The 21,500-nt window shown below is 40.7% G+C and overlaps 2 protein-coding genes across 3 annotated transcripts; both read right to left on the bottom strand.

Annotated features, from left to right (window-relative positions):
- Window positions 1–246: 246 nt before the first annotated feature.
- Window positions 247–11,850, bottom strand: NUP35 (nucleoporin 35). Of its 2 annotated transcripts, XM_065638065.1 has the most exons (10): window positions 11,756–11,850; window positions 10,750–10,920; window positions 8,732–8,859; window positions 6,720–6,780; window positions 5,969–6,110; window positions 5,519–5,588; window positions 5,300–5,428; window positions 3,170–3,337; window positions 2,747–2,820; window positions 247–2,362 (listed from the first exon to the last, which is right to left on the bottom strand). In XM_065638065.1, the coding sequence occupies exons 1-10, from the start codon at window positions 11,787–11,789 to the stop codon at window positions 2,299–2,301; spliced, it is 1,041 nt and encodes a 346-aa protein (XP_065494137.1). In that variant the 5' UTR covers window positions 11,790–11,850; the 3' UTR covers window positions 247–2,298. The 2 variants fall into 2 exon arrangements, with proteins under 2 accessions (XP_065494137.1, XP_065494138.1); XM_065638066.1 differs by lacking the exon at window positions 247–2,362 and having other exon boundaries at window positions 2,378–2,820.
- A 140-nt stretch (window positions 11,851–11,990) lies between these two features.
- DUSP19 (dual specificity phosphatase 19) lies at window positions 11,991–19,602 on the bottom strand. Its single transcript, XM_065638068.1, has 4 exons — window positions 19,332–19,602; window positions 19,009–19,055; window positions 17,803–17,955; window positions 11,991–13,182 (listed from the first exon to the last, which is right to left on the bottom strand). The coding sequence occupies exons 1-4, from the start codon at window positions 19,549–19,551 to the stop codon at window positions 12,961–12,963; spliced, it is 642 nt and encodes a 213-aa protein (XP_065494140.1). The 5' UTR covers window positions 19,552–19,602; the 3' UTR covers window positions 11,991–12,960.
- Window positions 19,603–21,500: the final 1,898 nt, after the last annotated feature.

Raw genomic sequence — 21,500 nt, 5'->3', positions numbered from 1 at the left:
AGGCAGATGTCTACGACTTGAAATGAGAGGCAGAGATTACGTACTCTTACATTCTTACATTTTATGTTCATTTTATGTTAGCGTACATGTATTACTCAAATATCATTCACTTTGAAACTTACGAGAAAGCTAAATTGAGAAGGGCTAAGAGGAAAAAGAGGAGAAAAAAAAAGACAAAACAACAACACTATCTTCAAGCTATAAATGTCTTTACCAAAAAAAAAAAAATCGTTAAAATTGTAGCGAAATTACCATTGAAACAATACAACAAAACCTTCTAGAATTTAAAACTGTGCAGATCTATATTCTAGAAGTGAATTAGACCCCTCAGTAACATGCTTGTGACTGAGGCAGACAACAGAAAATAAGTACTCATGATAGTTTTATTTTAAAGTAAAGCCATAATCCTGTGAAAGATGTAGTCCGCAGTCTTGTAAGAAACCCCATACAACTGAAACCAGAACTGAATTTCATGAGTATGTTATACATCACTAGCTGAAGTCTGTAACTTTGGTTTTAATGCAAATCACACATCTAGTTACAGCTAGAAGGGAACCCGCCCTTATTACAAAGCGGCACGTACATAGTTAAAGGAACGGGAAGAATTGGATTTTTAAATGCAATGCCACCTAACAACAGTAGCTAGCCTTAAGGAGGTATACTTGAAGACTTTCCTAGTGTTTCAGAGATTCTTCACACGTGTACTTCTCAATACCCTCTGCTCTTTCACACATAGCCCTTGTACACTCATATAATTTGTAACAGTATTATCAGGAACACATTGCAAAAAGCTGTGCAGCACGGGACTGTAAAGTTCTCATACTTAGTAGACCAAAATCATTGATACCGGGGTTTAAATAGTGCATGACACTAAGACAACATATTAAGTCTTACTAGCAGTCCAACTTAGCACAGTTTTAAATCTGGTACATATTGGTGAAATAGGTCAGCCAAACTACTGACTTTAGCTCCAGACTTACTTGATCTGAGTTCAATCTTATTCTTCACCACCTCACTAAACTAAATCCTATACACATCATTACAAGTCTGAAGTGCACCAGAAGTACATTTTGCCAAGCAATTAGAAAAACAAGAATTTAGCTGAGCTACCTATTTTGTCTGATTTCATCTGCATGACAAACATTTTTTCACCGAGAAAAAGCTAGAGGTATCTTGGAAAACAGGTTCAGGTATTAATTAGGTTTGAGCAGCTCATTTTGGTCAAAAGTAAATGGATGAGTAGCAACCAATATTCCAAAAGCATAAGCCAGCAAATACAGTCAAATGCATCTCAAAAATCTCTGAATCTGCCTGCACATAGGTTACTGCTAAAGTGAACAATGAAGCACGAAGTGCCCTGAGGTAGAAACCCGACTTCCCACTAAGTGCTTTGGGGATTTTAGTCAGGACTATCTCCAGCTTAATCCTGTAAACTGGATTCTCATTAGCATCTGAGGGACATTAGGCATGCTCCTGGACTAATCTTTCCATCTGATTTCATCACAGAAGTACAGCTGAAGAACTCTTGAAACCACACTGCAAAGTGAAGCAAATGATGGAAATCTGTATGACTGGATATTCATATGACAAACACTGACCCAAACTAAAATGCTGATGTTGACTTACACTAACAGAGCCACAAAACCAAAAAAGTAATAGTTGCATGTAGTTTCCAAAGTACTGGAGAAAAGACTGCACTCTTCCCAGACGAAGGAGACCTTTACCTTGAAGACTGTGAGCTTACATGACACGTAATTACTTGAGAGGCTCATCTTCAAAAGAAAAAAAAAAAATTACTTCCTCCTTGAAGTTAAGTCATCGTTCAGACAATACCTTAGAGAAAATTTCTTAGAAAAGTCTTGAAATGAAAGCAGGTCTGGTTACGACACATTACATTTTTCTGTTCAACTATTTCAACTCAACATTTTATAGCTTAGAATGCTACAGTTTGTTACCTGTTAAGTGCACACTGCTATAAAATACCCATGGAGATGACATTTAAACATTGAGTAGTTTTAACGCTAGTTGGTACTACTTCAGTAATAATCAGCAGCATCTGCTCTGCTGATAACCTTTTAATAAACATTAGGCAGCGTCATACTTAATGGTTAAGAATACTGCAAAGAGTTTTTTCTAACAGAACTCATATTTGTTTAGAAAACAGCCTAAGAAAAACTTAACTTTATTTAGCTTTATTAATAAAACAAAGAGTTAAAATGTTGCTATGACATTTAGAATATGATGCCACAGATAATTATAAAACAGCAATGAATCCTAATAAAATTAAAATTATATATACTAAGAACAGTCCGTGACCCTCGGAGCCAGCTGTGCATAGTTCTTCCTGCAAGGAGCCCACCAACTTTCCAGGAAAAAAAAAAAAAAAAAAAAAAAGGCATCAGTAAATAAAGCCATCATTTTAAACATTCAAACTTATTGGGAAGTAAGTCATAGAAAGTAATTACAGAGAAAAAAAAAAGTCAGTGCTGTTATTTTTTCTACAATCATGCAATCAGCACAAATGGGAAAAAAAGCACTTATATTTACACTGACTCAGTTTTTAAAACCATGTGTACATTGCCATTGTTTAAAGTGCAAGCTACATGTCTGCTGAATTAACTGAAGGCATAACAGGTGAGATGTAAGTTAAAATACTGCCACCAGTAGTTATATAACTAACCACAGATGCCAGTAGCATATTTCAAACCCTGGCCAATTTAGTGCATTACTTCCTCTTGTATATTACCAGCCGAACATATATTCCATTGCTTTAGATACAATACTTTCATCTTTCTTAGGAGTTTGTCTGTCAGAAACCACCTAGAAGGCAGGGGGAAAGAGAGAAAATAAAGAGAATCAGTCAACATATAGTTACTTCTTTTTATACTGGCCAGTTTTTTCTCTTTTCCTAAGTGCTAATATATTTTGACAAAATATGTTTGAAAGATTTTCAAAACAAGCCCTTAATCCCTGGAAAAGCGACAAGTCATTATTATCTATTACTATTATTTTAGAGACTGAACAGACTGAGTTTGTACTTGAACCATATCTTTCAAGGAATGACAGAAGATAAAGGCTAAAGTCACATTAAAGTCAATGTGTGTACAGCCTCATACAATTAAGGGGAGATATCACAAAGTAACACCCGCTTCTCTTTCCCTTAAAATACCTGATAGTCACTAGTGGAAGCTTTATATGCTGTTACAAGAGGTCTCATTGTAGAAATCCTTGTAGTATTATTTGCAAGTTGTACTGGTGTGCCAGTGGATTTTGTAGGTGGAGTGAAAACTGAAGGTATTGAGGATGTAGAGATTCTTTCAAAGTTTTCCATCACACTCTTAAAAAGAAGGTTAATGTAACGTAAACAAATACCAAAAAGCAGTATTTCAACCTTTATTATCTAGAATTGTTTGATAAAATATGTTCACATCTCAAAGTCAGCAAAGACCACAGATAAGTTGCTTGTCAGTACAAAGCACCACCAAGCATTTACCTCACTGTGATCATTTGTGTGGTGAATGACGCCATCGCAAGGTAGTGAAAGCTTTCAATCTGTTCACTCTATGTACTAAATGTCAGCCAAGTTTGAAAGAGTAAAAAGAAAGTAAAAAATTTTAAGATTTGCAGCAAGCTTCAAGCAGTTACTCTTTTTCAGGCCCAGCTGAACATAAGTAGCATAACATTCTGTTTCTAAATGCTTCTAAAATATTCTACCTGATCTATATAGGAGAGTCTCCAATCCTTTACCAACTTGCAGCATTTTGCTCCGATTCAAATTTGCCCAGGAGTTTCTCTCAGTCCCCTTGGCAAATGCTAGAAAAGGAGTCAGAAGGCTCCATTTTTGTAAGCTTATGTTTAGAAGGGAATGCACATAGAATGGAAGAAGCAGCAAGTGACTTGATGGGAACAATGAGTTCCTCAAGAATCCAGAGAAAACAAGATTGGGGAGACTCAATTTGCTGCATTTAGACTCAGTGGAGCACAGCATTCAACCAGCCTAAAGACATCAGAAGTTCAGAAGCACATCTGGCAGGACATGGCTATCCAAAATTCAGGATAAGATTAGTGTCCAGTGTGGGTGGCAGCTGACTCCGCTCAACACAAGGGGAACTAACTGCTACTTTAAAATGAGAAGCCTATGCACTGATGTCAAATCCATCATATCTAATTTCCAATTGCAAGGAAGAGTTTTACATGCTAATGCCAAACCCTGCAATGGATGTCTCCTGAATCTTCTCTTGCCTCTAAAAACATACATTAATGATTATGGGTTTATTTATTGATATTGGAAAGTGGACACTATCCACAAAAGACAGAGAATTAAAAAGCAACAAAGATCAGATACCCGACAATTAAATTTCTTAGACCATTACTTCTGGATTTTCTGCTTATAGGCAATTCAGTCCTTGATACAAACTGGACACCAAAACAGTCAATAGGGCAGGAAGACACTGGAAGCCATGCCAGAAGCCCAAAAAGGAAAGGAGCACTGACATCAGTTTGTTTCAGAATTTTAATCAGTATAAGAAGTATTTTGAACCACTAAAATTCAAGTAACTGCAAGCTCAATTTCTAGGGCTGCTTTCTCAAAATGGTTTACATTTGAAAGCTTACATTACTCTTTAGCATCACTTATCCTTAGAAAAGGAAACAAAAAAAAAAAAAATCTGTGAACTATAAAAGAACAACTGTCATTTGCGTAAGCTAATGTACAGTGCCCAAGTGTTGCAGGAACTAACGGTCAGGGCACTGTCAATGCCTAGAAACTAATAGCTCATGATAAAATTAAACTGAAATACAGTCATCCTTACCCCAACCACTGTTTCTGTGAAGGCAGATTGTCTTGCTAACAAATTTTCAGTCTAAGGTACTAAGAAAAACTGAGAAGCCAGAATCAAACAAATAGTCATCTAAAAGAGAGGGACAATTAGAAGCAATAGCAGTCTTAATCTGCCATCACATATCTACTGCAGCCTCTAAATGCCACAAATTCCAGTCCGGGAAACTCTTACCCCAATTGTCTCTGATGTTATGGTTTCACTTCATATCTCGCACAGCAATATAATCCTGTGCATTTTAACTCCCAAGCAGCACAGAGGCTTCCAACAGCGATCTTTCTCAGTAGAAAATTTTGTCAAATACTTAAGAAAAACTCATGTAATGTATAATAGACTATACCTATAGAACTTCCTATGCTTTGCAGTTCAAAAAGAAAAAATTAAAGAGAGGTCGGGGAAAATACAGAGGAAGCCCAAAAGCAGAGTAACTTATATTGAAATAAAAGCAGCTGTTAACTTACTTTATCTATACATGGCTTTACACCAATCATGATAGATTCACCAAAAATTCTTCCATCTTTGCTTAAGGCTTTCCGGGCTTGAAGCTTAGACTGGTATTGAATATGCATCCAGTTTCCTGTGTTGGACATCTGTATGAGATTAAGTGACAACTGTGAAATTCAGCCTTTTAAAGAATGAGCCCAAAAGTTTTTGGAAATAAGTCTCAAACTAAGACATACCACATGTTTTAATATGTTTCCATATTGAGCAAACTGTACAAGAATATATGAAGCAGATGCCTGAGGAAATCTGAAAGACAGAAAAAAATACTCAAAAAATTATAATGAGTAGTTTAAGAATTTCAGTGCTAAAATACAATCCTTTGAAGGGTTTTTAGAAAACCAAAAGAGATTAGAGTGTTAATGCCATTTTAGAGGCAGTGACTTGAGGAATGTTATCTTCTAGGCATCATTACTTCACCACACACCTCAATGGTAGAATGTTGCCATTCAAATTTGAAAAAACTAACAGGCATCTTAAGGTGTTTCACTAAAGTCTGCTGGCTTTAACCACAGATTTGTGTCTGCAGAACCCAGAGATTCCAGAAAACAGCAATGTCTGAGCACTTCTTTCCATATTTTCCCAAGATTTCATTCTTGATTTTTCTAATACTTTGGAAGTCAACTTACCCAAATACAGTTACCCATGTGTCATCAAGTTGATCTTCTGAAGTTAGGGAATCACCCTGAGTATAAAAAGGATCTAGCTGAGCAGGAGATAGAGTAGTCTTCTTAGGCTGCCCAATACTTGCAGGACTGAACATACTTGAAGCTGTTAAAATGAAATGGCATTGTTTAGGAAATTACTTTTGCAAGACAGATAAGCTTAAGAGTAAAAGAATAAATTCAGTATCAAGCACTTCACCTGTATATCGAAGAGTTTGATGGAGGTTTATTTGAGGACACAGACAAACAGTAAGTCAATCCAAACTTCACATCTGCAAGCACGCTAGTAAGTTTTATGACTAACAATCTAGATTTCTCCTTGGCCTCTAAACACCAGCAGCTTAATACAGAAGCCAAATAGGAACAAGACAGCAGAATTAAGCTTAGCAAGAAGCCACAGGTTCATACACAAGATAAGAAACCTTATGCAGATGGAAGGCGACCCATCAATCTCAGCTGCTTCACTCAAGTGCAACCACCTCTGTGCCCAGTTCAACAACAAATTTTGAATAAGGAATAAGTAGATTGAAATTCAATCAGTCTCATAGCGGAAAAGTATTTCCTATTCACATCCACATACCTTTTGAAAAGCTTGTAAATGAAGATGCAACTCCTTCACAAATTAGCAAGTAATTGATACAGCTTGAACAGTTATGATTTTTGTATTAAGGAAAGCACTAAGAAAGTAGATAATGTATTTTTACAGGACATCTACCTGTTCCAGGAGTTGATGGCATAGTTCCAACCAACGGGCTCTGTGTTAGAGAAAAGCTGCCCTGCATTAAAACACAGAAAGTAACAAATCATTCTTACAGGTACTCTTCTCAGATCAGAAGAGATGGCGACAGACTTTTTAGCAGGGCTTGTTGTGACAGGACAAGGGGTAATGGTTTCCAACTAAGAGAGGGAAGATTCAGGCGAGACATGAGGAGGAAATTTTTTACGAGTGGTGAAACACTGGCACAGGTTGCCCAGAAAGGTGGTAGATGGAGACACCCAAGGCCAGACTGGACAGGGCTCCGAGCGACCTGATCTAATTGAAGATGTCCCTGCTCATTGCAGGGGGGTTGGACTAGATGAGCTCTCGATGTCCCTTCCAACTCAAACTATTCTATGATTCTATGATTTTCAAGTAACTTAAACTTATCAGGCAAGAATACTAACTGTTCGCCTTGAGTTACTCCTAACTTTAAGAGTAAGAACAGACATTTACATATATATTTAATACAAGACTATTAAAAGTTATTAATAAAAAGTTATTTGGTAATGTTTTTACATTCTAGCACACAGCCCAGCTGATAGCCTGGACATCCTGCAGGCCTCAACTATTACATTCTGGAATTTCCAGTTGATTACTAAGCCTTAGAAGAGCGTGCAGTTAACTTTCTTGATCTGGGGCTTAAATGCAAATATCAGAGATAGCATGGGAATGTAGAGCAAACTACAGATGGGAAGCACCACAAGCAACAAGATTCGGGTACTGCCTACAATATTTTATCATCTAACAGGAACGAGCTACTGATATACAATTAAGTTTATTTAGTTGAGCTTTAAGTAATAGCAATGGAAAAATCTGTTACCTAACACCAATCATATACTTTGTGAAACCAAGTACCTTTAGGTATCAATAGTCAGAAACCTTATAGTTTAACTTTTTCAAAATAGGCACCTCACTGTTGCCGTGGTATAGTATTTCACACATTCATGTGCATGGAATGGATGTCACTACCAGAAGTTACCAGCACCTGATTTTCACTGTCTAAAAGACTTCAAAATTATGGTAACATAATCCCCATTTGTGTTCTTCATCACTGAATTACTTTCTCTCTCAACTACTTAGTGCAACTGCACTGAAGGAAAGGATACTTCAAAGTTTTAGCTCCTCGTAGTTTTCTTCTTAACATACGATGTCTATATCTGAAACAATTGTAGTATATTTTTAGCCTGAAGCATGGCATTTTTTAGATTCAAGAACAAACTGGAGCACCAGGCCTAGCAACATGTGTTCTGATACCAGTTTTATTAAGAAAAAAAAAAAAAAAATCCAGCCCTTTAAGACAGTATTGGATTATCTCTTTCAAAGGGAACCTGAACTTTCAGAATAAACTTTTCAGAAGGCAACACTCATTAAAAAGACTGTTCATTCAGTGAAAGGCCTTCTCCTTACTTCAAAAGAAGCATGTTCACTGAAAAAGAACCTACTAACACTTGACTGCTCAGTTGAAGTAGTGGAAATTATTAGAATGACCTTCCAGAAATGTTACTGTTGCTCTTTCAATTAAGCCCACTGGCTTGTCCAAATTTTTATTAGATATTTTACTCAGCAAAAATTCCTTCTATTTCAATAAGTGCCTCTACTGCCCACTAAAAGAAATGATAACGCATATTCAGACCCTTCTGGCAATCCGCAGCACAATAAATCTGCAAGATGAAAAGATGTAACGAGCCTGCATTTGTCTTGTACAAACCATAGCAGCAGCACGATTTGCATTTTTCCTTCTCTACAGCATTGAAAACCAGAAAACAATAGAAGACGGCTCCATGACAGCAGCTCTCATTTAGAATACACAGTAGCAGGCACACCAACCAGAGTAAGCAACAGCACGATCTGAAGACTCACCAGTCACTTTGCCACAGCAGTTTATACAACTGAGTTAAAGAATTTACTGAAGCAGTAAGCCACTTCACATTTTCTGCTAAGGGAAGGAGAGTACCAAAGCCACTTACTGGTCGTCTTGAGGTTAGTGGCGATGATCCAAGTCCGGGACTAGATAATTCATCATATATGCTTCTAACTGGTGGAGCACCACTTTTATCCTTATGTGTAGGGACTACTGGTTGTGGGGGAGACCCACCTGCAATCAAAAGGAACAAATGAAGAGCATGAGGAAACTTGTAATTTCACTCACTGCTACTTGTTCTTGAAACTTCAACAGTAAATTCAGCCATGAAAGACTGTTGATTGTTTCACTGGAGGTTTGCAAAACCATCAAGCCTAGCAAACTGTCCAGGTTTGAATATTCTACATAAGAATATCACATACGTATCAGAAACTGCCTCCTTACTCAAGTATCATCTCTGCTTAACCCAGCATATTTGCTACTTACACGCACTTGTTCTTTTTAAGAAGTTCTGAGTATAGTTACACCTTCCTACTTTAAAGCAGGTTAGCAGTGTATTTTAATTGTTTCAGAGAGTAACTTTTCCTGTAGCAGAGATGCAAAAGCAAGGTTTTAAAGACTTGATACATACTACATGCTAAAGAACCATACCAAAATGCACAGAGACATTGCACATTCCCACTGTCCAAATTCCTTTCCTTCCTATATGATTTCATATTAAATAAAAATCTAAGCCCCTGAGAGCAGGGACTGGCTTGCATTTAGGATGAATTTAAGCCAGTTGATTTCCCATTTCGTAAACTTTGAGACTTCCAATATAACAGAGAATTAAACTGACTGAAAGATCTTGACTTACCTTTGAACACTTTGTACAGGTTTACCCCATCTCCACCCCCCAAAAGTGGTTTGATCTAACAATTTTCATTTGCAAAAAATTTGGAAATTAAGCTTTTCCAGAGTGCTTTTCAACCCTAAATTCTGAGCTTTAAGACTCTGCTCTGAAGCGTTTACCACACCCAAGAACTGTTACAGTGTATTATATAATGCACTCTCCCATCAAAGTTTTCAGTTTAAGTGAGGTACTTAACCATACATTTTGGGACACCTGTGTTAGCATCTTACTGGTTCCTCGTTTCTAGAATTGATACTTTGAGGCTGTAATAACACCCTTTAAAAACAATTAGGTGAAATTCACATGATTATTTTCAATTTCGTAAATATTTTCCTAAGAGGCTTGTATTTAAAGAAAAAATCAAAAGCAAATGCAAGAAGCAGGAGATCAGCAGACACCAATCTTGCTTGAAATTGAAAGAAAAGAATATCTAAAATTATCTTGCAGTACTTCAGCCCCCAATTTCCCCTTCAAAATTACTAGCATACTATCAGATATGTAGTTTATTTAGCCAAGATTACCCATGACATGAAATAAATCAGTGAAGCTGTAACTACTCACTCATACGTCTAAGAGAATACAGATATATAATACTACCATCCTAGAAACATGGGTAAGGAATTTTTCTAGTGAGATCAATTAGGTGGTTGGAAAGAAGAGCATTTAGAGCTAGGAAAAGTCACTCCTCCAACCTAGTTACAGCAGACATCAAGCCAATACGTCCACTAGACACTAATTAAGGAGTATTTTTTAGTTTTTCTCCATCCAATTTTTAGAAGCCTGACAATCTGTAAGTGATTTTTTTAGCATTCATTGCAAAGAAATCAGCAGCTTGCACAAGCTGCATTTAGTTTGTCACGAGATATCTCTGTTTTAAACAAAAAGATAACATTGATGGCTGCACGTGCAATTGATTTGTAGACAGTTGTATAAATTGCTTTTATATTAGGAGAGGTTCATATTACCTTACCCATAAAAGCAACCTTTCCTGGTACCAAAACTGCCATGTTTAAAATGTTTCTTAAACTTGCCTACTTTGAAGAATTTAGCCAAACTCCATAGAATACGCTTGAGTTCATTGTTTATTCAGTGAGTTGAGTTCATTCATAGCAAGTTATAAAACTACGAGAATTCAACAACAAGAATTCAAGTCTGCAACAGCCATGTAGAGCAATAAGAAAAACAAAAATCCTACTTTCACAACAATTGCTCAGAATTTAACAAATTCTTACCTGCAAGTAGCATAGACCTCATTTCCATAACACCAACTGAAGGACCACTTAAAGCACGTGGTTGTGGAGTCACTGGAGCAGGTAAATCACCCATCAAGAATCCAGGAAGAAACTGAGCACTAGCTCCCGGTTTTGGAGATGTTGGGGAGCCAAGTGCCATTGGCTCAACTCCTGTATTAATGAAAACAAAATTTAAAAACGCGGAAGAAGCCAAGTGATCTCAACCTTTTCCATTGCTTAGTGGTTCTATTAATGAAATGTAAAGCAATATGCAGCAAGGGACTAAGTTCTAATTACTTATTTTCCAAGTAAGCGATGTTTATCACAACCTTGCATTTTTAGCAACTGCAAGAACTACCACACATGAAAACTCATTCTTAAAATACACTGGTTTGGTTAGGGCTGGATTTCAGGCTTCGCTGGCAGCTTTAGGTTTAGTGTTGTTTGAAAGGCGTTTCTTACACAAAAGCCAGGAGGCCCCGCTGGACTCTCCTCCCCCGGCGCAGCCCGGGGAACGCGCTCCGGCAGAGCACGGCGGGCTCCCGCCAGCCACACCGCGGCTTCCCCGCCGCCACAGCGGGGCTCGCCGCACCCCGCAGCTCTCCCTGGAGCTTGGGATGCTCCTGGACAGAACTTACACCGCGGGGCAGCGGCGCAGCCCCTGCTGGGTTTGCCCCCCACGCCCCCTCTCGCCCTCCCGCGGAGGAACGCGCTCATCCGGGCGCGCACTCCCACCATTCGCTTCAACCCGGCGGCGCCCGGACTCCCCCCAGCCCGGAGCAGGGGACCAGCCCCGGCCCCCTCCGCCAGGCCGGAGGGGCGCGGGCAGCGCCGGGGGGACGCGGCGGGCAGCGCTGGCCGGGCGGCGGCCGCCTCTGAGGGGCCTGGCGCCGCCCAACGGCTCCGCGCGCGCCCAACCGCCGCACAGGACGGGGCCCGGCGTGGCCCGGCAAAGCCGAAGGGGCGCGACGCCGGAGAAGGGGAGCGGGGGGCCGGACCAGCTCACCTGCGGGCGGCGGCTCCATGGCGAAGGCGGCCATGTCGGCCCGGGCGGCGGGAAAAGGGCGGCGGTAGCTCCACCGGGCGCTTTCAAACGGGACGGAACTTCCTGCCGCCGTCACTTCCCCCCCGCCCTCTTGTGAGCCGCCCCGGCCGCGCGGGCTGTGACGTCACAGCGGGGCGCGGCCCGCGCGCCTGACTCGCCGCGCGGCGGCACGAAATTATCCAAGCACAGAATTCCCTTTATTTTATTGTACATTAACGTACCAAACCATTTAGAACCGGCATGAAGGGCACAAAAACATTACTAAAGTCTTTTAGTTTTTTTAAACGTGACACCTGAAGGCAGTAATTCCAGCCCGAGGCCCGTGAGGAGGGTCGGATCTGTCCGCGGTGCCAGTTCCTCAGACGCGATGTGGAGAACAGCGACGGGCCGGCAACTGAGGACAGCGCAAAGGCGGCAGCAGCGGGTCAGGCGCGGGTTGTTACAAACATCTCTCTCACCGCCACCAAAATGATCTTCAAAAAAATAAAAACCCTGATAGCCTGGCTCCAGCACTTTGAAAACACCACGTTAGTGCACTTCAGATCGCTACCTGATGAGGAGCAGTAGAGAGAAATGGAAGCATTAAAGCGTCTTAAACCTCTTTGCTTCCATCAAAAGACCATTGGTTTTAATTTCCAAAAATATTTAATGGCTGGCTAGCCCACAAAATTCAATAAAATCCTCTGTAGTTGCAATTTAAATTTAAAATCCAATAGAGGTACTTTATTATATGAACATTTTATTATCTAGATTTTACAAGCAACTAGAATGCATAAAGATTTGGTTTACTACTTAAAGTAAAAAGGGCAACTAATCTCAGTTTATTTCCTTTCTCTATTGCCTGTATTCTCTGATGGTTCAATAAAAGAAATTATTGGGTTTTTTCCTAATATTGCAAGGAAAGTAAAACTTCATCTTTTTATTAATGCTCTAGGAAGAGCTGTTTCTTGGGCAAAATAATCTCTGAAGTCAGTGGAATACCATTTGGCCTTCAGACTACATGCTAAAAATAAGGAGGTCAAAGTGGGGGACACAAAAAAAAAAAATGTGCAGAGAAAGACTTTAAAATGCACGTGTGAAAAGGGACTGCAAAAATGACAGATGAGAGTACATCCAACATCTGTTACTGTATAGTTTAAACAGATTGCTTAACTTCTCCCTTTTGATCAGTCATGATCATTTATGCTTCCATTTGCCTTTATATTCTGTTCTTGGTACTTGTGAAGCTGCTCCATGAAGCCAGGATTTGGACAAGCCGCAGGCCTTGCACTTTTCACCAAGGAAAAGGCGCTAGCAAAACTCAGTCTTTCTGAATTCATCAGAAAACCAGTGACTACTGCTGCAGCACGGGAGACTCCTGCATTGCAGTGGACCAGTACCACACCATCCTTCAAGAAACAAACGTAACATTAGTTGGGATATTCATTAAGTAGATAGCCACGAGTAATAGAAACTTTACATTAAAATCTATTAAGAGTTATTAAAAGCTCCTTGCTGAGCTCAAAGCAAATATTTCCATATATAAGTAACTCTGAACACAGATATGTAAGCCCCAAATGAAATATTTTTCTAACCAGAGCCACTTAAGCAAATACTTCAAACCTAATTCATACCTTAGAACTAAAACACATTCCTCTGTCCCTTTCCCCAAGACCTTGAAGCAGCCCCCTCATGTAAAAACCAAAATCACAGATATCTGGGATACTAAGAGATCTGATCTAATTGGGTGCCAATTTAAAAATAGATTTTATTTGCAATATAGAAAGGAACTTGACTGTATCTTGTTACCAGGTTAAAAACATATCAAGGCAGCAAACAGCTAGGCACAGAGGCAGATTTTAGAACACCTTGGAGTTTCAGTCGCAAGCTTCTTGCGTACTCTGGAGTTCTTCAGTGAAGATTCTGGGTAACCAGGATCATGCATAGGAACATAAAAATCAGAAAAGGTATAGTCTGATTTGCAACAAATCCCTACCTCCCCATCATACTGCTGGTACAACTGTAGCGGTTGGTACAGCTGGTGCAACTACGATCCCTTAACTGGGGGACAAAGGTGCAATATCCAACACTACTGAACCTCCCATAAATTCACAAATGTGTCTTCTGGGGGTTAAAGTCAAGATTATCCTGAATTACATTTAAAATTAATATTTTCATCCCACTTAAGCATTTCCCATAAAACCTTTGAGACACCTGAATGACTCTTTAAAGAGACACTGCAAGTTTCATTAAGAAAAAATGGGTCTGAGTTAACACACAGACAAGTAGACAATCTAGTGTGGCTCAGGTGGTGTTTGCAATGCCCAGGCCTTGTGATGGTGTCATGTTTGTACTGCAGACTATGCCCTGGAAAAGGTTCAGTCGAAATCTGCCAAATGCCACTTTCACAAAAAAAGACTCTAGTATATTCTGAATAAAGATAGTGAAACACGACACAATGTGCTCAGATATCTGAGGCTAAACAGATATCATAGAATCATAGAATAGTTTGGTTTGGAAGGGACCTTAAAGCTCATCTAGTCCAACCCCTGCCATGAGCAGGGACATCTTCAATTAGATCAGGTTGCTCAGAGCCCCAGCCTGGCCTGTTTCCAGGGATGATGGGGCATCCAGCACCTCTCTGGGCAACCTGTTGCAGTATTTTACCACTCTCATTGTAAAAAATTTCTAGATACAAACAGCTTCCTCTGTCTGACCTTAACAGGCACAAATTACTCCACGGACATTTTACTCACAATGAAAAAAAAAAAAGACCTTGTAGCCACCAGGGTTCCTTTCCAGGAACTTGATGACTTATTATACATTACAGACCTGGGAGTCGCAATTATCTTCTATATTAATAAACACATAGAGCAGGAAATGGTTCTTGCTCCAAAAACCTTCCAGTTTAAATAAGACAAAGAAGTATGAAATCGACCGTTATTATCCGCATTGAAGAAATGCCAAGCTGAGACTAGAAGAATGACTTGTTCAACTTACTGGAATAAGATTTCGGCAGAGGTAGGACCTTAATCTAATCTCCTGCGTCCCAGCACAAATAATCACAACACCACCTTTTTTTTTTTTGCAATGGAAATCACATCCCCTTGCATTGTCTACTGCAAATTATAATCTTAATTCCCGTTCTCACATTCACAGGGGCGTGCTTCCTGATCACACAGAGTGCAAAGCACATTTGCACACGTATTTCAGCTCACTGATGAAGTGCTAGGGGTGACTTGAAAATCCACTACCTCCTTTATAAAAATGACATTAAAATTATGAAATTAAAAATATTCTTTATGCCACTGCTAATGAAGCAATTGCTGAAGTCTATCCACTGTAGATCTGAAGTACTTTTTACTGATTTAATGGGAGTTATTTCAGACATAAGGTACCATAATCAAGATCAATATTTAGCAGTGGCACTGAGGGTAAAAAATAAGCATTGATCCTTTTCTATTTCTTTGTAGAATTTGTGCTTTATTTCCCTCTTTCACATTTATTTAAAGGATGTTTTTAATGACTTCTGTTGTACATTGCCAAAAATTATATAGTGATAGACACAGAATAGACTTGAAAACTACTGAACATGGATGAACGTGAGCAGTAACATTAAGCCAAATTTAACACTAAGAATATTTATCTTTCCTTGCTAAACCCTGTTGTTTCTTTATACAAAGATGAATTTGATATGTAGTTCTTAACTAATTTTGTATTGGATATGAACACCGAATAAAAGCGAGAAGCAGATTTCAGATACGAAATTAACCTCTATTTACCAAGAACTCCTTGCTCTGATCCTGGTAGCATAACCTTTGGCTACCCAGAAATGGTCCATGCTCTTGCAAGAACCCCTTAGATTCAAGACCAAGTTGTTGTTTTAAAAATTATATACAGAGGGAAGCAAAACTTATTCACAGAAAGGGTTATCGGGCATTGAATCAGGCTGCTCAGGGCAGTGGTGGAGTCACCATCCCTGGAGGGGTTTAAAAGACACGTAGATGAGGTTCTTAGGGACGTGGTTTAGAAGTGGATTTGGCAGTGCTGGGTTAACGGTTGGACTCAATGATCTTAAAGGTCTTTTCTAACCGAATTAGTCTATCACTCTATAAAATCACCTTCCACCAAGATAAAAGGTGATTATACAGTGATTATACACAGTGGGCAAAAAGCCTCACTGAGTAAAGAAATGAAAAAGCACCCTAAAGCTTTTGGTGAAGAGCCATGGTCTAGTGTATTTCCTTAGAGATCCACTTTATTTTGCAGGGGTGCCAGGGCTTTTTCTTTATGAGGGACAGGGGAACAATAAGGAGAGACGTTCATAAATGAGCTAAGATTTCCTCTCTGGAAAGACAAGATTTTAGAGATTTTATAATTAGATATTAAACAGAAACATTAAAAAAAAATCCCTCATTGATATTACTATGATCTGACATGGGTCACCTAACATGCCATGGAAAATCTGCCTGCCAGTGTGGACCCTAGAAGAAAAGGTGAGCTCTGATCCGTATCAGAGTTGGTACCATGGTTTCCCCAGACTTGAGCAGTTAACAGTTGTAGAAGAGTCAGTCCCGTTACAAGCACCAGCTGGCAGTGACTTACTGAACAGCGCAGGCTTTACTTGCATTCTCTAACTCAAGTGCTCTCATTCTTCTTCATTAAGTTAACCATGTTCTAGTTATAATTTCTCATGTATCATGCTTTCTCACCAGTGAACATCTCTCCCTCCCCCACGTTAGGAGATGAAACAGGAGTATCTCTTCGTGATTACTTAAACAGAAAAGCACTTCATGATACAATTTATTATAAGCTCTTTTAACACTATTTTACAAAGCAAATAAAGTGATTCAAACCATCCAGAGATCTGTCTCTGCATAACTACCATCACATGCTTCAAGTGCTGATCCCGGAGAACATCTATTCCATCAATTACCTGCTCTTTCACTCAACTCTCCCATTAAAAAAACTATTAATATTGCTGTAAGTTTGCAAGGAAACTCCTTAGTTTACAAAATAGTAACTGGAACATGAACACCAGTGGCAGAAAGCAACACTGCAGTTATGAATGGCAAGTCTCATTTAGAAGGAAGTGGAAACCGTAACTAGAAACCTTGAAAAGGTCATTAAGTGAGAATGCATATCACATAGCTCGTAAATGATAAATGAGAGAAGGAAAGAACATTGTGTGACACAAAGAAAGCTGGGGCAAGATTATCTTATTTTATCCCAGTCTATGTAAATAATGAATATGGTAGATATGGTGGAATAACGGAAAGTTTGGTTGTCAAGTCATAGTGTTGATCCCAAAGCAACGGTTGTCAGGAAGCCTGAATTTAACAAACAGGAGTTGGGGATGGTCCTGGCTACGTCTGCCAAGAAACCCCCGAAGTCCCTTCACCCTGTTTCCTATGTGATGTCTCTTTCAGGATTTTCTTAGCAACTAAAAAACACCGGTTGGCTCAAATACTACTAAAGCATTCTCTGACAGTCTTGGTATGTAACTGTGTGTGGATTCACAGCTCAATGAGTTGCATCTTCAATGGATGATCAAGGAAAAGTGCAGGAATGGTGGATGGCTGCTGAGAAACCACACAGATCTATAAAAGCCCTGTTAGGCTTGATTCTCATCCAATACAACATCCCTGATGGATAAATTGTAGAAAGTAAAGAAGTTTCTACTTTTCCCTTTGTCAGATGTAGTGACTTGGGACTTACAATAATATTTCATTATCTAAAGTCAGACACTGTTCCAAGCTTCATTGAAGATGCATTGCTCTAAAACATACAATACAGTCATTCTAAAAAAACCCAATACTGGAGGGAATGGGGATTAACAGTCATGCCATGTCTCTAGGAATGCTTAGAAATAGCTTGAATTCTCTATTTAAAATCAAAATAGGCAATGGCAAAACTATTCTTTTGGTACCATACTTTCTTTTGACAAATGAAACTACTTTCCATTTTAAATAGGGTAATAAATAATCTAAACAGAATAACTAGTAGCATTAATTATTGATGTACTGTACCTGGATCTTGGCTTCCTCAATAAACTCAAAACATTCTGGGAAATAGGAGGTAATATCAGTTTCTGGGAGGTCCAGAATAGAAATAGTCTTGTATATAAAGTCATCAAGGAAGGCATTTTGGACTCCATATGCCACATTTAGAATATGAGTAACCTAAGTCAAAAAAAAAAAAAAAGGAAAAAAAGGCATTTCTGACAACAGAAAGCAAAATCAGCAGTAGCAAATGTGGATTACTCATTAAGTGTACAAAGATTGTAACTTACATAACTGTATTGTCCAGTTTTCCATACGTATACTGTCTATGATAGAGTGCTTTTCTCCAAGCAAAATTCTACTGACTGTTAAAATATATTATGCAAAATTTCAGGGGTTTTTGAGGGGAAATGAAAAGATCTGTGCTCAACCAAACACATACTAAAGTAAGGATATTCAACAGAAAAGGGAGCTGTCGGTGCACAGATGGAAAACAAAAGAGAAAGCAATAGGAATAAGAGCACAGACCACCCAACAATCCCCAAAATTTCAAGCCTGCCCTAACCCATCCTCTTACTATTCCTCCTGCTGAGTGACCAGTACCATCTACTGGAGCAGAAGGATTTCAGAGTAAACTCTACCTGCATTTGGCAGACGAGAACACCTCTGGCCTCCCGCCACCTTTGCTCTGCTCAGGCTACGGCCAGGTTGTACGTTATTTTAACTTACAGTGAAGTGACATTTAGATGGCACCATGTGTCAGACTGGTGCACGCCCTGTCCTGCAGAAGCACCACTGTCCAAAGGCCTTATCACCCCATTACTGTAACAGCAAAGAGTAAAAAGACCAAAGTTTGGGGCAGACTTAGAGCTGCTGTTTTGTTTTTCTTGTTCCATCAATACCCATAAGGCAAGGAGGTCTGATGCTGCTTAGTGTCCGAAGCTGAAATGCATCTGGCAACTCAGGGATCCGTTCCAGAAAACAGCTCTAAACAACCATTAGTCTTGCAGCCAAGTATTTTGTTTTCTTGCGAAGCTCGCCGGCATCCAGTCCATCTGCAGATGGAGCAGCTACAAGCTCTACTGGTAGCAGCCTTTCAAAAGTGCCAATTAATAGATTTTTTTTAAAGTTACTTGAGAACGTTTTAGACCTTTTAACATACAAACGAAACCCACAAACAAGCACTACGCGAGATTCTTTTTTTTTTTTTTTTTAATTTCCATGTAACGTTACCTTATACTTTTTCAGCGTCTCCAGGTCGTGAGCAGCATCCTGCGACCCTGCGGGGAAAGGCAGCCGGTTGCCGCGCTGAACCCCACCCCGGCCAGCGGCTCCGGCTCTGCCGCTCCGGGACGCTCCCGGCCCCGCCGCCCCCGGCAGCCGCTCTCTTGGCAGGACGAACCGCGGCCTTGCGGGCAGCAGCGACGCGGCCCCGTCCCCGGCGAGGCGGGACGAGGCGCGCAGCTGCCGCCGGGGCCTGCCGCCGGGGCCTACCGCCGGGGCCTGCCGCCGGGGCCTGCCGCCGGGGCCTGCCGCCGCCTCCCGGCCCTACTCACCCAGCAGCAGCCACGGCTTCACGACGCCGACCTGGAGGTCGGCGCTCAGGTCCTGCACGAAACCGCCCCCGGGCGCCGCCGCCGCCTCCTCCTCCACCTGCAGGCAGGCGCCCCGCCACGTCTCGATGATCCTCCTGCCGCTCAGCGTTGTAACGCGGGTGCGCTGCTTCCGCAGGTTGGCCCTGGAGAAGCCGCGGATCTCCTGGGCGAGGGAGTGCATAGCCCGGGCACCCCCGCGGGCACCGCCGCCCGCCCGACCCCGCCACTCACCCGGCCCGCCCGCCGCGCCTTCGGCCCGCCCGCTGCGCCTCGCCATTGGCCGAACGCGGGCGGCCCCCATTGGCTGCCGGCCCCCCGGGGGCGGTGCCTCGGCGCGCAGTGGCGGGGCGCGGGATAGAGGTTCCCACGCTGCCTTGTTCACCTGAAGCTTCGGGGGGTTATTAATTCTTTGTTTGTTTGTTTGTTTTGGTCTGCCAGTAAAGAATGCAGCAAGTGTAATTAAAGCAGCTTTTCAAATGAAAATGCCTCTTTCTGAAATAAGTGCTGCACTTTCGAAAAACACATGGTGCAGCATTTCCTGTCTGACTGCAACTGGGATTTATTTCGTGGGAAGCATGGGAAAATATTTTAGGCAGCTAAATGGCACATATTAGAATTAAATAGCTTGGTTTCGGTGGGGCTTTTTGGGGGGTTTGTTGGGGTTTGTTTGCTTGTTTTGGTTGGTTGGTTGTTGGTTGGTTTTGTTGTTGGTTTTGTTTGTTTTCCCAGAGTCATTGGGCTGGTGACTAAAGGCTAACCAAAATCAGCCTCTTCCGTTTACCAAAGAGGCAAAATAGGAAGGAAGGCAAGGCAGGGCTGGTTTTCCCTTATTCCCAAACCACTCAATGCCCATGTTTTTATGTGTTCTCTGTAGAGCAATACTTGTAGTGATACACAGCTAGTATGTAAGTGTGTGAAATTCTTGCTTGTGAATTTAAATGGCAATACTGTTAACTTAAATTGTGCCAGAAATACACTACAGTTTTTTAACAATCCTCCATGCCTGTTTATAGAATAAGGATGTGTTACTACAGTACTTCCCCTCTGATGTTATAATATTTCTCAAACCTGTGCTGGCAGGATATGGTGGCTCTGAAAAGATCCTTCTGACAATTCCCTAGAATGCAGTACAGAACAAGGGTGACTTAGTTCCATGTAAAGAGGTCTATGAGTGCCTTGTCAATTCAAGAGGCAGAGAACAGTGTTGGGAACTTCAAGAGTCTAAATTATTTCTAGGAATGCCAGAGGCAATCTTCTGCCAGGAATTAGACATAAAACCGAGTCCGTTTCTCATACTGCCTGGAAAAGCAAGAGTCTAAACCAAGTGATGAAATTGAGGAAGATGCTTAGGACAGGAGAGGAACAGAACAGAGATCTCGGCTGGATCGGAGGTGAAGGTAGCAAAGGTGCCAAACAGAAGGCTCCAAGACAAAACATAATTATCAGTGATCACTTTCTGCAAAAATAATTAAATTGTAAGTGCAAGTAGGAGGTTTTGTAACATTCGGCATGGTAGATTCCTACTCAGTAGCCTCTCTGAAAGCAGACAGTGGCTCACAGCATTTATCTTAAAACAATAATGAGGTAGAAGTTGATTGATTTACTTTTGCTAAGGTCTAATCAATAATTTTGATGCAATTGATCAGAAGAAAGCAACAGAGAGCTTTAGGTCTGTGCGCCAAGCCAGCAATTGCATAGTACTTCATGGATGTTTTTCAAGCTGCCCTGGCTTGGTAAAGCTGCCCCTGAGCAAGACCCAGAGCAGTAGGGTATCCCATGAGAATGCAGAAAGCCTCATGCATCAGGAACTTGGCCAGGCCTGAGCAAAGTTGGCTTGCAGGCCAGGCCCAGAAGCTGCCGTTATGGTAGCAAGGCTCTAGAATGTTCTTTATAACCAACTTCAGCCCCATGCAAGTGTTTGCAAGACTAAGCTGTGACAGATCTGTAAGACACTTGCAATTAAATTTAATAATACAGCACGTGTTGTTCCTTAACCTCTGAAGAAAAGTCTGCAATACGTGTGGACACAAAAGGCAGCTGGTTCCAAAGTAATAGATTCATTTTCTGCTAGGAATGCTTATCGTTGTTATAACTACGTTAAACACCAGGGGGCACTACTAGACATAAAAT

The sequence above is a fragment of the Caloenas nicobarica genome, chromosome 6, assembly GCF_036013445.1.
Source record: "Caloenas nicobarica isolate bCalNic1 chromosome 6, bCalNic1.hap1, whole genome shotgun sequence".
NCBI lineage: Eukaryota > Metazoa > Chordata > Aves > Columbiformes > Columbidae > Caloenas > Caloenas nicobarica.
Note: the sequence above shows the minus strand (reverse complement) of the source record. Positions and strands in the feature narration are given on the sequence as shown.